Source organism: Doryrhamphus excisus, chromosome 10, assembly GCF_030265055.1.
Source record: "Doryrhamphus excisus isolate RoL2022-K1 chromosome 10, RoL_Dexc_1.0, whole genome shotgun sequence".
Lineage (NCBI taxonomy): Eukaryota > Metazoa > Chordata > Actinopteri > Syngnathiformes > Syngnathidae > Doryrhamphus > Doryrhamphus excisus.
The window spans coordinates 6,324,054-6,340,007 of NC_080475.1; the positions used below are offsets into that span (position 1 = coordinate 6,324,054).

The 15,954-nt window shown below is 41.7% G+C and overlaps 1 protein-coding gene across 2 annotated transcripts in view; it reads left to right on the forward strand.

Moving 5' to 3' along the window:
• kcnn3 (potassium intermediate/small conductance calcium-activated channel, subfamily N, member 3) overlaps positions 1–15,954 on the forward strand; it is a 69,855-nt gene that overhangs the window by 16,469 nt on the left and 37,432 nt on the right. For both annotated transcript variants that reach the window (XM_058084836.1, XM_058084838.1), the window contains one exon: positions 5,352–5,447. In XM_058084836.1, the coding sequence (XP_057940819.1) occupies positions 5,352–5,447 (96 nt within the window). The remainder of the gene's footprint in view (positions 1–5,351; positions 5,448–15,954) is intronic.

Sequence of the window (15,954 nt, forward strand, 5' to 3'; positions counted from 1 at the left end):
ATAAAATAAATTAAAAAATAAATAAATTAAATTAAATATATTTTTTTAATTAAATATATTTAAAATATTTCAGCATTGCATTTTTTTTTACTTTATTTCCATCATATTTCGACTTTCATTCATTCATTTTCTACCGCTTTTCCTCACCAGGGTCGCGGGGGGTGCTGGAGCCTATCCCAGCTGTCTTCGGGCGTAAGGCGGGGTACACCCTAGACTGGTGGCCAGCCAATCACAGGGCACATATAGACAAACAACCATTCACACTCACATTCATACCTATGGACAATTTGGAGTCGCTAATTAACCTAGCATGTTTTTTTGGAATGTGGGAGGAAACCGGAGTACCCGGAGAAAACCCACGCATGCACGGGGAGAACATGCTAACTCCACACAGAGATGCCCGAGGGTGGGATTGAACCGTGGTCTCCTAGCTGTGAGGTCTGCGCGCTAACCCCTAGACCACCGTGCCGCCATATTTGGACTTTACTTTCATAATTTATTCCACATTCAGTGATAGCTAACATTAGTAGCTAAACTTTGCCCGACTGCTACCATTAGCTGACAACAAATGCGTTAAGTCAGCGTAGCTCACGTACTCACAGAGGCAGCAGGAGGAAATACAGGAAATACAGTGGGCGTGGCTTCCGGTCCCAACCAGCGAAGCGCGTCCTGTAAGGTTACTGAACAGCGCCTCCGCTGGTTGCAGCCAAGTAGTGCAATTCAATTCAGTTCCATTTCTTAAGGATCATGTAATTGATTACTGCGTCTATCCTCGCCCGTTAGCACAGACGAGTGCTAAAAAACGGCACACGTTTTGGGATGGGGAATCATGGGGGGGTGATGGGGGGGCTAAACAGACACCATAAGACACCGACACACTCCATTTTCCAGGACACCGCCTGGCAATATATATTCATGAAGCAATGCAGATTGTGCTTAATCATCTCATGAGGCAAACGGAGGTTTGGCGTCTAAATGAAGGCCGTTCAACATGAGATGGGACTCGAACCGTGAACCCGAAGAACCACGTCTGACGTGAGGCAGTCAGCAGGGTTCTCCGGCAGCAGCGCGGACGGAAGAGTTGGGTAACGCTAATGGTTGTTGCAGCTAATAAAAAGAAAATGAGCGCACGTCAGACTTTAATTAGTTTTATGAAATAATCAACAGGAGCCGAGTCCGACGCGTGTATGAAATTAAGCCGTACGCTGTACGACACATCCAGCGACATCACTTAGAGCCCTTGTCGTTAAGCACATGAAAAACTTATTAGCTTTTATTAGAGCGTGCCGCCATCGTTAAGCAGACCCAGTGCGTCATAAAATCTTTATCATGACGGCACAACATAATCAGGAAGTGCAGCATAGGACCAAGTTATGGAGAAACGTTATGGTCGTGAAAACCATAATAGCTCTCATTTTACAGTAATACGGTAATCCCTCATTAAGCACCGTTAATTGCTCTCACTTTACAACAAGGTACACAAAAGTACTGTCGTTACTGATGAGGAACTAATGACTAAGGCACATACATTTAGAGTAGTTATTGAGGAAATAATGAGGAACTGATGACTAAGGCACATACATTTAGAGTAGTTATTGAGGAACTGATGAAGAAACTAATGACTAAGGCACATTTAGAGTAGTTACTGAGGAGCTGATGAGGATTTAATGACTAAGGCACATACATTTAGAGTAGTTACTGAGGACCTGATGAGGAACTATTGACGAAAGCACATACATTTAGAGTAGTTACTGAGGAACTGATGAAGAACTGATGACTAAGGCATATACATTTAGAGTAGTTACTGAGGACCTGATGAGGAACTATTGACTAAAGCACATACATTTAGAGTAGTTACTGAGCAACTAATGATGAACTGATGAGGAACTATTGACTAAAGCACATGCATTTAGAGTAGTTACTGAGCAACTGATGAGGAACTATTGACTAAAGCACATACATTTGGAGTAGTTACTGAGGAACTAATGAGGTACTGATGTCTAAGGCACATGCATTTAGAGTGGTTACTGAGGAACTGATGAGGAACCGATGACTAAGGCACATGCATTTAGAGTAGTTACTGAGGGACTAATGAGGTACTGATGTCTAAGGCACATACATTTAGAGTAGTTACTGATGAACTAATGAGGAACTAATGGGGAACTAATGACTAAGACACATACATTTAGAGTAGTTACTGAGGAACTAACGAGGAACTGATGAGGAACTATTGACTAAAGCACATACATTTAGAGTAGTTACAGATTATGTAATGAAGAAGTCATGAATAGAGTGGTTACTGAGGCGCCAAAGCACATTCATTTAGAGTAGTTACTGATTAACTAATTAATCTTATTAACTACTGTCATTTTGTGTACCTTAATATAAAGTGTTACCAGATTCCGTCTTCATAAATGGAATATTTTTGAAACATTATTAGAGCACCGTAGACATGAAGTAACACCCCTACAGTCAACTTTACACTCACACTACTAATAAGAGAAAAGGAGACATGCTATAGACTCACAAGTTACACTTGCCCCTCATTTACATACAGGTAAATTAACATTATTAGAGCCCTCTACATGCAAAATAACAACCCTATAGTTGTGCTTTGTTTACATTACATCGCGCAGGCTACGGGATCAGTGCAGGGACAAGCTACCGAGTTAACCAGTTAGCCTCTCCAATTGACTTTTTCTAAACTTAAGGAAGTGTACCAAACAGGGGGGCGGGGGGGGGGGCTAGCATGGCTAAGTTGATGTGCACATTTTGGGCTGAGAACGACACCTTTCATTCCCACCTTCCATTCCCTGACACAACACAAAACAGTTGATTTGATGCTTTGTGCGTCTGGAGATGGACTTTTATCAATTCCGGCCTTCCTCCCTCCGCGATGTTCCTCTGTTATTAGCGGTCGGATTGCACGGGCGGCACGGCCGGAGCAATCTGGCAGTAAAGATTGTCTGGAGACACACACGCATGCGAGCCTCGGAGTGGTTGTGTAGCGTGCAGTAGTTACACTAATGAAGAGAAATAACAGTCCTGCTCCAATGTGACCCCTGAGTGTTCCCAATCCATCTGCTGTGGGCTCTCAAAGCGTACTTTTATGTGGAACAACACCATGGGATATTAAAAACACAACACGGAATACACGGAATACGTGCATATGGAATAGGAATACGTGTTGGTGCTCTTTGGTCTTTACATGGGAAAAGAGCTTGCCCTTGAATCATTCATGTCCACTTATTTCCTTACGCTTCATCGAGCGCTACTCTACTCCTACCTGACAAGAGTGAGGCGTTCATGCTGTTGCTATGACAACCTCACCTAAATGCTATGTGATTTAGCTTTGCACGGCGTGGAAATTCTATTACAGGATGTGGAAAAAAAACAACAACACACGGACGCTGTTTTATTACATCACGTCACGTTGTGTTTGAGTTACGATATCCCGCCGCCGAGACGCCTTCCTTGCCCCCACCTAGCATGTTTTTGGAATGTGGCAGGAAAGCAGAGAACATGCAAACTCCACACAGAGATAGCTGAGCGTGGAATTGAACTCGCGTCTCCTAGCTGTGAGGTCTGTGCGCTAACCACTTGACCGCCGTGCAGCACACATGTCTTATTTATGTCTTAAATGTCTGCTGTATGGAGTAATATCAGTGTCAAGGTGAATATAGGGGTGCTATAGTCTGGAGAGCTCTAATAGACACATATAGACAAACAACCATTCACACTCACATTCATACCTATGGACAATTTGGAGTCACCAATTAGCCTAGCATGTTTTTGGAATGTTTTGGAGGAAACCGGAGTACCCCTAAAAAAACAGGGTTAACATGTTAACTCCACATAGAGATGGCCGAGGGTGGGATTGAACTCGGGTCTCCTAGCTGTGAGGTCTTTGCGCTAACCACTTGTCCGCCGTGCAGCCCACATGTCTTATTTATGTCTTAAATGTCTGCTGTATGGAGTAATGTCAGTGTCAAGGTGAATATAGGGGTGCTATAGTCTGGAGAGCTCTAATAGACACATATAGACAAACAACCATTCACACTCACATTCATACCTATGGACTATTTGGAGTCGCCAATTAGCCTAGCATGTTTTTGGAATGTTTTGGAGGAAACCGGAGTACCCGGAAAAAAACAGGGTTAATATGTAAACTCCACATAGAGATGGCCGAGGGTGGGATTGAACTCGGGTCTCCTAGCTGTGAGGTCTTTGCGCTAACCACTCGACCGCCGTGCAGCCCACATGTCTTATTTGTGTCTTAAATGTCCGCTGTATCGAGAAATATCAGTGTCAAGGGGACTATAGGGGTGCTATAGTCTGGAGAGCTCTAATAATGTTAAAAACACAGAACACATTTTTTATGCTAACTATAAAATAACGACATTATTGTCAATAAATGTTGACAATAATATTGTGTCGCGTCAAAACATCCTGGACTGGACTGGACTGGTGGCCAGCCAATCACAGGGCACATATAGACAAACAACCATTCACACTCACATTCATACCTATGGACAATTTGGAGTCGCCAATTAACCTAGCATGTTTTTGGAATGTGGGAGGAAACCGGAGTACCTGGAAAAAAACAGGGTTAACATGTAAACTCCACATAGAGATGGCCGAGGGTGGGATTGAACTCGGGTCTCCTGGCTGTGAGGTCTTTGCGCTAACCACTCGACCACCGTGCATAAATGAATGTTAATACAATTCATAAGTCATCATTATATGAATAATGTAATTCATGTCAATTACGTAATTATATGAATAATTACGTAATTGGGAATATGGGAATGGGAATAATGGGAATATATGAATGGGAATATTATGGGGAATAATATGGGAATAATGTGAAAAATTGCGAAAAAAATTAAAATTACGATAGTTGAATTTAATTTGAAAGTTAATTCAGCGAGATTAATCAACCACTTTTTAGTCGCTGGACCAGGTAAGTCAGGTACAGCTACACCCATTTCTGGTTCTATGGTTGTCATCACATTTTTCCTCTTGAACTAAGCTGTGTCCAGTGTGTGTGTGTGTGTGTGTGTGTGTGTGTGAGGTGCGGGTGGGGTTAAGGAAGCCCCTAAAGTGCTATGAGTCGTATTGATTGAAAGATCCCCGCCGTATTGATCACAAGCCTTGTGAAAGCGAGCGTCGGAGGATGTAAAGATCCACGGCAGAGCCACACATTGATGGTGGAATACTTTGAAAGTGGCTTTGGTAAATGCCGGCCACCTTTGTGCCTTCGAGCACAGCAGAATGACTGTATTTCCTGCTGGTATTATATGTGTGTGTTTTTCCCTTTTGAATTGTGTTTCTTCCCCCCCCCCCCGCAGAGCTCCATGTACTCTCTGGCCCTGAAGTGTCTGATCAGCCTGTCCACGGTCATCCTGCTGGGCCTCATCATCGCCTACCACGCACGGGAGGTGCAGGTAACGTGTCAAGCTATCGTTTTGGTCTTTTCTGCTTCATTTAGTTGCCCCGAACGTGAACACGTGTTAGCATCTTTTAGCTCCAAAAGAGCAATGTGTCGTGTGGGTAGTTCCAGAGTAATGGCGGTCCAGCTGTTCCGGGCTTTAAAGGTCTGTCCCCGCATTATACTTCCATCCCTCAGGCTCCCGTTGGAAGGGGACCCAGGTGTGAGTCTGCTACATCGATTAATGTCCTTAATGGGAGTGTTAGCGGAGTCCATACGCGTCGCATGTCGAGTACGCCGTGGTCCCAAAACAACGTGTCACACACTCGCCAGCACCTCCGGCAGAGACGATCAATCGAAGCACGAAGGCACGTGCCTTCGTGCTTCATCGTATCTGATGTCGTGATGGACACATACAATGGTGGCTCGCTCATTTCGCCCAAGTTCGTTGCGATCGTTGACAATTTATGGGAGCCTTATGACTCCCGTCAGCTAAACCGCACCGTACCGGTTTGATGCTGGGACTTGGCTTGGGTTGCATCATCGCCTGTCAATGTCCATCATCACCGGTCCGGCAGCGGCGTGGCTGGCTGCCTGGTGAGAAGTCGGCGTGCCAGGTGGAGGATTCATTGATGAAATAAAAGAACTTGGACGTGGCATCCGCCGACGCTCGTGTGAGGAGACGTCGAAGAAGCCGCGGCGAGGTTGAGAGATAACGTTGCGTTTTCTCCTGTCGAGTATTTGCCTTTGATGCAAACATGGCGGCTGCTCCTTGCTCCACCACCATTGTATTGGTATGAGTATACCGGCCAAACGTCACTTCCTGTTTCAATCACAGGGCACATCTTGACAAACAACCATTCACACTCTCATTCATACCAATCAGCAATTAACCTAGCATGTTTCTGGAATGTGAAACCGGAGTACCCGGAGAAAACCCACTCATGCGCGGGGAGAACATGCAAACTCTACACAGAGATAGCCGAGGGTGGAATTGAACTCGGGTCTCCTAGCTGTGAGGTCTGCGCGCTAACCGCTTGACCGCCGTGCAGCCCACACGTCTTATTTATGTCTTAAATGTCCGCTGTATGGAGAAATATCAGTGTCAAGGTGACTATAGGGGTGCTATAGTCTGGAGAGCTCTAATAATGTTAAAAACACAGTACAAATTTTTATGCTAACTATAAAATAATGGTATTATTGTCAAAAAATGTTGACAAAAATCTTCATAAAACATCCCAAAATATTATAAATTTTTTTTAAATTTTAAATTTAAAAATATTATTTTAAATATTATTTTAAAAATATTATTTTAAATATTTATTTTAAATTTTAAATCATTATTTAAATCAAAAAGTTGTCATATTTTTCAGTACTTTTCTTAAAATGAGTATCTATATTTATTTCACTGAGTACTTCAGCTTCAGCATACGTATGTACAGTACGTGGTAACGAGTTGGCTGGCATCAAATGTGTTTGCATGCATACTTGATCAGCATTGCGAGTACTTTTATTATTATTATTATTATTATTATTATTATTATTATTATTATTATTATTATTATTATTTACACTCCCAGTGGCATACAAAAGAGTGCAAAATGAAAAGCAATGCTGAATAATGACGGCCATCTCACATTATGACACACTCTGCTGAAGACTTCAAGCCGGGGTGTAACAGGATATTGCATTCCCACACACACACACACACACACACACACACACACACACACACACACACACACACACGCAGCGTCACTCCAATGATGTTATAGAATTCCACTCGCACCTTCATTCCTCTTTTTTCCCCTTCTTTTCACCCTCCATCTGTCTTTATCAGATTACATCTGTCTCTCTTCTCCTCCTCCGGCCCTACAATTCAATCTGGGCTCTCTCCGGTGCTTTCCATCCCGGCATTGAACGTCTCACCTATTCACCCTTCACCCTCCAACACCCCCCCCCCCATCCTAAAAGCCCTGGTGCAACTTTTAGCCTTTCATCTTCAGGCAGGCTCACACGCCCTCCCTGCCAAAATTCATCTGTCTCTTCTCGTCTTTCGGACTCCGTCTCTCCTAATCTGTGGACCCGGGCGTGCTCGGCATGAAACAAGGCAGAAGCAATCGCTCCTCACTACAGTGGCGTTCATCGGTAATCAGCCAAGACTGCAAATCTCTACTCAGTCTCGTCGAGGGAGAGAATTGAAGTTTTCACAGATTGCTTTGCTGTGGAGGATTTTTCTTTGAATAAATCACACGGGAACTAGCAGCGCCGGGCGGGCGGGCGGGCGGGCGGGCGGACGAGTGTGTGCGCGTCTTGCTTGACATTACAATGAAAAGTGGAGAGACGAAAAGGAAGGCGGCGAGCTGACATGAGAAATGTTTCATTTTGGAGGGAGAATTTTGCAGCTTAGCGAGCCTCCGTGACACGTTTGTTTGTTTTCGTCTTTTGTAATGCAGCAAAGTTCCAGTCAAAGTATCCAAACCGGGAACAAAAAAAACACTCGGGAGGCTTGAAAGGCACTCAGTCGAGCGCAGAAGATGGAAAGATTGGCTTTGGTGCATCAACACAAACGCTGAAAGCGCGTTTGCATTTGCATAAAAGTGTATTCATTAGGGGAAAATGGCAGACTCTGTCATCGCTTTATAATGCCGCCCTGCGGTAGTACAACCTTCCCGAATTGGGATTATTCCGACTTGTTCTGTTCATTTCGGCCACTTTAAGGTGGGGCACATTTTTCCGACTTTAACTTGTTCAATCTTTGCCATTTTTCTAATGACATCCATTTCATTGCTGGACCTTTTGGAGCGTTTTTACTCATTTTTTTAAGGCAAACGGAATGTTGCATTCTCGCGGTAAATAAACACGGAATGTACCAAAAGAAGGATTAGATGCTAATCTTATGTATAACAATATAACCACTGTCATTTTACAAAGAACACTTAACTCATCATACAGCAACTTAACATTCAAAAGACATACCTGAATACGATATGACAAATCTGTTTTTTTTCTCTATACGCTAGAATTTATATACTCGGAATTTACAGTATGAGTATCAACTCCACCCCCCCCCCCCCCCCCATGTTGTTTTTCACAATATTACGAATTTTTAAAAATATTTATTCTTTAATATTTGAACTCTATGCTCCTAAAATATTGTTATTTTTCCACATAATATTACAAGTTTATTTTTGTAAAATTTCAACTTTTTTTCTGGTTAGCATAAAAGTTGTTTTTTTTTATATTTACAATTTATTCTTGTTTTTTTCCTCCAAATTCTTCAGCTTCTTTCTTGTAAATTTTCTTCTCATAATTGACTTTATTCCCATAATAGTTTGACAATATTCTCGTAATATTATAACTTTTTCCATGACCAAATATTCAAAAATAAAAAAAACTTTATTTGCTGTTTTGTTTGTCATAATATTCAAACTTAAAAAAAACAATATTTCAATGTTATGCTAATAAAATTAGCTTATTTTTCTTCATAATATTATTACCTTGACCTCATAAAATGAGCTCTTAATATTTCAATATTATTCCTCTAAAATTCCTGTTGTTTTTCTCTCCGTTTTTGCCGTTTCATTTCCTGTCCAAACTGATGGTTGCTGATTGCCCCCCCCCCCCCCCCCCCCCCCCCCCGTTGGTGAACATATTTCAACACATTTCTAGGATATTTCAACATTTATTCTACATTTCAGCTCAGCTGCAACATTTCAGACTTTCACACACAATTTCTACTGCGTTACAGCATGTCGGCGTCCAAAGGTCATCTCTGAGTTATTCCGCTAAGATTATTCCCGGACTTGCTAAATCTGAGACCTTTACCGCTCCGGCCATCCTCCTAAGTGCTTCAATACTTGCTCACGGTGCATTAATTGCTCCTGGCTCCGTTTGAATAGAAAAAGGTGACATTTCAATGCTGATGATTGCTGAATCATCTCAGGCCTCCGAGCCGAACTCCGTGTTCCCGCATTTGCAAATCGGGCTTGTGCCGCATGTTGAAGGACGATGAACGTTTACTCACGGTTTCGTTTCTTCTGTAGTTTCTGTAGTTTTTCCCAATTTTCCAGTACATCTGTAGGAAAATGATAAGGCAGTATAACAGTGTAGTACCATGGAAGTCAAGGTTTATGAAGTTGACCAAAATTAGCGAGTACAGACGATGTACTCGCAAAGAAGTAAAGAGTTAGTAGTACCGTCTTCCTGTTTTTTCACATTGTTTTGCATTCTTTACTCCATCCCTTCCATTAGTTGATTCCACATATGCTAAAGGTTCTTAGCGTTCCTCTTGCGTATCGGTATTTTGAGTTAATTTCTTCTCTCGGGAAAATACTAGGTAGTAGAACACATAAAAACACAGTACTTGCATTAACTTAAATTTTTAATTTAAAATAAGATAATGCTTCCATGAGCTGCCTATGGAATATTCTAGCGCTGCTTCCATTTCCTGCTAATAGAACATAGCATGGTCGTTCAAAACATGCTCGGTTAATCGGAGGCTCTAAATCAGGGGTGGGCAAACTACGGCCCGGGGGCCACATGCGGCCCACTAAGCGTTTGAATCCGGCCCGCCAGTTGCTTTCTAACCTTTAACATACGTACATGCTGGCAACATGACTTGCAAGTCGGATGTCTTCTTCAGTAAAAAAAAATAACAATACAAATAATTAAAAAAATAATAAAAAATGTAAAATTCAAGTTTGTAGTTTGATGTGGTCTGATGTTTAAAGTGCTCTGGAAAAAAGGGATATATGGAACATATTTAAAACATATATCTAATAATCTGACACATTTACAGATAAAATTATACACATAAGTAAATAAATAAATAAAATAAATATATAAAAATGTAATATATTAAATATAATATAATAAATATAATTGATATATAATGTAATTAATAATAATAATATAATTATAATATATATATAATATGTAGATTAAATATAATATATAATATAATAAATAAATAAAGTTAGACAAATAATTCAAGGTGGACTGAATTATAAGCATATACAAATATATACAAATATACATATACACAAATAAAAGTAAAAGTAAATAAAATAAATAAATAAATAAATAATAAATATATAAAAATATAATATATATCATAATAAAATTAATATATAATATAATTAATCATTATAATATATAATAAATAAATAAAATTAGACAAATAATTCAAGGTGGACTGTTAGAATTATAAGCATATACAAATATATACAAATATACATATATACAAATAAAAGTAAAAGTAAATAAAATAAATAATAAATATATAAAAATATAATATATATCATAAAATTAATATATAATATAATTAATCATTATAATATATAATAAATAAATAAAATTAGACAAATAATTCAAGGTGGACTGTTAGAATTATAAGCATATACAAATATATACAAATATACATATATACAAATAAAAGTAAAAGTAAATAAAATAAATAATAAATATATAAAAATATAATATATATCATAAAATTAATATATAATATAATTAATCATTATAATATATAATAAATAAATAAAATTTGACAAATAATTCAAGGTGGACTGTTAGAATTATAAGCATATACAAATATATACAAATATACATACATACAAATAAAAGTAAAAGTAAATAAAATAAATAATAAATATATAAAAATATAATATATATCATAATAAAATTAATATATAATATAATGAATCATTATAATATATAATAAATAAATAAAATTAGACAAATAATTCAAGGTGGACTGTTATAATTATAAGCGTAAAATAGTGTGTGTTATAAAATATATATTCTGCCCCCCCCCCCCCCCCCCCCCGCACAGTTTTGTTAACTCAATGCGGCCCACGAGTCCAAAAGTTTGCCCACCCCTGCTCTAAATTGTCCATGAACGTGAATGCGAACGGTGGATTGTCTGGCCACGCCCCTCGCTCAAAGACCAAACCCTCGTGTCCTCACAAGCGGTCCAGATCATGGATGGATGCACTTGAAGGGCAAGTCAGGAAATGCGGACTTGGACAAAATAGACAAATAGAACTTGTGTTGGAATGAAATCCAAACAGGAGGTTGGCCGCTGTGTGTCTTTTGGAGGCGAGAGTCCAAACTCTCCCAAGTCCATTAGCGCTTCCAGCATTAGCGAACTGCGTTGATTCAGTTACTTTTGCCCGATTTCACAAGCGCTCCATTGATCAAGCAGACACCGGCCTGGCACTCAAAGACGAAGCAGACGGCAAAGACAAAATACATCCGTCTTTCAGCCAGGGTCATCCTGGTGGTATTCCATATCACTTATTATACGAAGGAACGCCGCGTATTTGCATTGAATGAAGGGAATTTCCCGTGTGACGACGCCATTGTTGGTATCGTCTTTACACCTGCTTGCTGTTTTTAGACCTTTCTTTGTGGCGGCACGTAGCAAAACTGTGAACAGTCTTTTGTCACCTCTCTCGGCTGTGAACCGCCAACCGTGAGGTGTTTCTGGGAGCTGTGCACAAGTCCTGAGAAAACACCGAATCGATTCATCGGTCAATGGCGGTGTTCCCCAACTGATCCGGAATCGTACATCTTGGGAACATTTGGCGGAAGGCCTCGATCTGCATTTTTGTTTGGATAGATTCGGTTCGTGTCAACCAACTCATGCGGTCCCTGTGTACCGTAAAAGGGAACGTTTGTACCGACATCGTGTAACGGATGCTAGGTCTTAAGGGCCGTGCTGAACGTTGGGTTGACAGTCCAACGGTCAGTGCTCTCTTCTCCCATTCCCAAGGTCCTGTTTTTGAACCCCGATGTGGGCGGCGTCTACGTTCTCTTGTTTTCATCGAATATTCTAGACCCTTATCTTGGCGTAGGCCCGTTTCAAGGCGTACCACGGTCTGAAAAAGTCACTACTTCAAAACCAACAAAATAATCCTTCAGGTCCGGCCTGGCCACCATGCTACCTACTAGCCCTTGGTTAGCACACAGCCCTTGGTTTCAGTCCTAGGTCTTCCGGGGGTCTAGCCTCTTTGGTTACCCTTTCTGCCATTTCAATTAAAATGTTCCACAAATGAAGGAAAACCACTGAGAGTCAACATAAGGGGTTCCACTTATGTCGACATAAGTCAGCCGATCCAAGGAATGTTGACCTAAACGTATTCCACTCTATAATTCCATATAAACACATTAGTTTACGGTTAATACATTTTTTAGGATTATGACCTGTGACTGATGTTAGAATTCCGTATTATCGGGTTAAACCAAGTTTCAGATCATGAGGTTAGCGCGCTAGGAAGTGAGCCCTGAAAGAAGTTTGGGACGGCTCGGAACGCTCGGTTTCACAAAGTTTTATCCAACACCGGGTCACTGTGATGTCACAGCGAGACGCCCATATAAGGAAGTCATTGACTGGTTGGAGCCGGGTACAAGCTGTTAGCAGTACAAGTTGAGTGGGACCAATCACAGCGGAGTGGGCGTGTGGGTGGAATCAATGAATACGGACCATTTTGGGAATTCAAGGAAATTTGGCTGGAATAGTTGCAGGGAAAGCTTCTGTTTATTTAAATTTCCATAACTTGCTGAAATATGAACTGATGTATGTTGTCCTTCTATAGTACAGTAAATCTCGGATATATCGGAATCGGATATATCGGAAATTCGCTCACAACGGACAGATAAAAAAGAACCGATTTTTCTGTAATGCATTTCCAATAAAAATTCATTTCATATATCGGATTTTTTATAACGGATTTCGCCTATTTCGGACAAAATCTCCAGTCCCGTTCCAATGCATTTCCATGAAATTCCCCTCGCATATATCGGATAGCCGCATCGTGGCGCTCCGATTCGGCGAATCGTGACAGGCCGCTATACGACGTCATTTGCAGCGTTTGCAGCGTTGCCTGCGCGTCCAGGTACATTGGAAACATAGTCAAGGAAGTGCCTTTTTATAACGGATAAAATCCCATTTACGCATATACCGGATATAAATCCCATATATGCGTAAAACGCACATTTTTCGCTATACGCATATAACGGATTTCGCTTATATCGGACAAAACCAGTGGGAACAATTGAATCCGATATATCCGAGGTTTACTGTACGTGGTTAGGTCCTGCTCCAGCGGTATTCTTTGCTCCTGATTGGGAATTCCGTGATTCCATGCTGCAGGACGCAGACATTCCCCAGTGTGTGCATGAACGAGTTGTTGGCTCGCCGTGTTAGTGTTACTCCATCGTGTTTTCCCCCCCCCTCCTTTGGGAAACACCATCCTGCGGCTAATTTGCGTGTATCTTCTTGTCGACTTGTCGAGACCATCTGGGTGTTTGTGTAAAGTTCGCATCCCCGTGCGTGCACCCTGACAGATACGGTCCAGCTCTGGTTCAGCATCTGGTTCCGTGATGAGACACATGTGCACGAGGGTGGGGGGGTTTAACCTGATTAGCCAGCGCCACTGGCTACGCCGCCTGGATGGCGTTCAGGCGGAGACGGATGAAGGTTGGCGGAAAAGGTGGACGCTCGTTGCAAACAGAGATTTTATCATCCATGTGACGCTTTTACACGTTTTTGTTTTTTTTGCGCTGCCCTCCTTCTGTCCGGGCCGCTCTTCATTTCATTTCCTCGTAGGGCCCGCCTCCCCTGCGCCCTGCCCCCTGCCCCCTGCGCCCCGCGCCGCTCTGCCACATTGTGTTAAAGTAAAAACAGCAACAAAAGATGCAGATTTTGCTCATTTTTCCCTTTGGGGCTGACGCCCGAGACGTCCTGCCTGATGCGGCGTATGTGCATTCGGACACGCGTACTTCCAAAACCCGCCCCCCCCCCCCCCCCCCCTCGTTTCGGTCATGGAAGGCCAACAGTGGCACTCAGTCACTCGCCATTGACAGATTACTTTCCTAATGGAATTTAATTATTTATCCCTTCCTCGTGGCGGTTTAGCCAGGAAAAGACCGACAGCAGCAGTAGCGGGAGGGGAGGAAGGACAGGACCGGAAGGTTGGAGGTGGGGGGGGGGGGGGGTGCTCATTTCCTTGTGGCAAAATCTGGATCACCTCGTTTTTTTTCCCCTGCGAGGCGGTGTCAAGTGTGGGGGGGGGGTAAAGATAAATGGATAAAAGCCGTTCAATTAAGGTTACACATACATCATCATCATCACGGCTCATCCGTTATTCTTAACGTTGGGATGAGGACCAATATATCCCCGTCTTCCCGTTTGGGGGCTTCAACAGACCCCCAACGCTCCGTGTTTGGCATTATCTCGCTGGAAGGGACGTGTCGTATTTTAAGGGTCCCTTAAAATTCCAAAACCTCAATCCAATCCGTTCCTTTTATTCAATATCTGAATGATGTTTTTCTGGCTTGTCGCTTATACTCAGCAAGGGGGGGGGGGTCATCCCTGACCAGACCCCCCCGACCACATTCCGATATGGATGGATTCCACTTTCCTTGATATCTTTTCTCCAATATCCTGGTGGAATCGTTTTCCGTGCTCGTCGCTGTTCAATGGGAATGCAAAAAGTGTATATTTGCCACCAGCTGCTTATAATGATCTGCCTTCTGAAAGTCCATTTCTGCTACATGTCCTATTCCGAGCCAACGCTGTATCAAAAACGTCTTCTTCCTTTATAGTGGAACCTCAGTTAGCGTCGCTAATTCCTTCCAGAAGGTCTGACTATAACCAAAACGGACTCTAACCGAATCAACTTTTAATGACACATTTTATTTAAAACAATTTCAAATGCATAGAAATCCATTTAATGGATGAGTAAAAGGGGGAAAGGAACGTTTCATGATTCCTGATGTGACTGTTCCCAAATCTTCCAGATACCACCTTCCTGTTTTGCCGTGAGTTATTTCCTGAATTCAATCGTGTTTCTAACAAGGAAAGTGGGTAGTGGATCGTGTGTCAAAAATATACATTTTCATGTGCGTGTCCGTCATTTTGGGCATTCTGGGGGGGTCTTGGCCTAGCATTGGAATGAATGGGGGGGGGTCATCCCTGACCACATTCCGGTATGGATGGATTCCACTTTCCTTGATATCTTTTCTCCAATGTCCTGGTGGAATCGTTTTCCGTTCTCGTCGCTGTTCAATGGGAATGTAAAAAGTGTATCTTTGTAGGACTTCAGGAGGTTTGCCACCAGCTGCTTATAATGATCTGCCTTCTGAAGTCCATTTCTGCTACATGTCCTATTCCGAGCCAATGCTGTATCTAAAACGTCTTCTTCTTTTATAGTGGAACCTCAGTTAGCGTCGCTAATTCCTTCCAGAAGGTCTGACTATAACCAAAACGGACTCTAACCAAATCAACTTTTAATGACACATTTTATTTTTAAAACAATTTCAAATGCATAGAAATCCATATAATGGATGAGTGAAAGGGGGGAAAGGAACGTTTCATGATTCCTGATGTGACTGTTCCCAAATCTTCCAGATACCACCTTCTTGTTTTGCCGTGAGTTACTTCTTGAATTCAATCGTGTTTCTAACAAGGAAAGTGGGTAGTGGATCGTGTGTCAAAAATATACATTTTCATGTGCGTG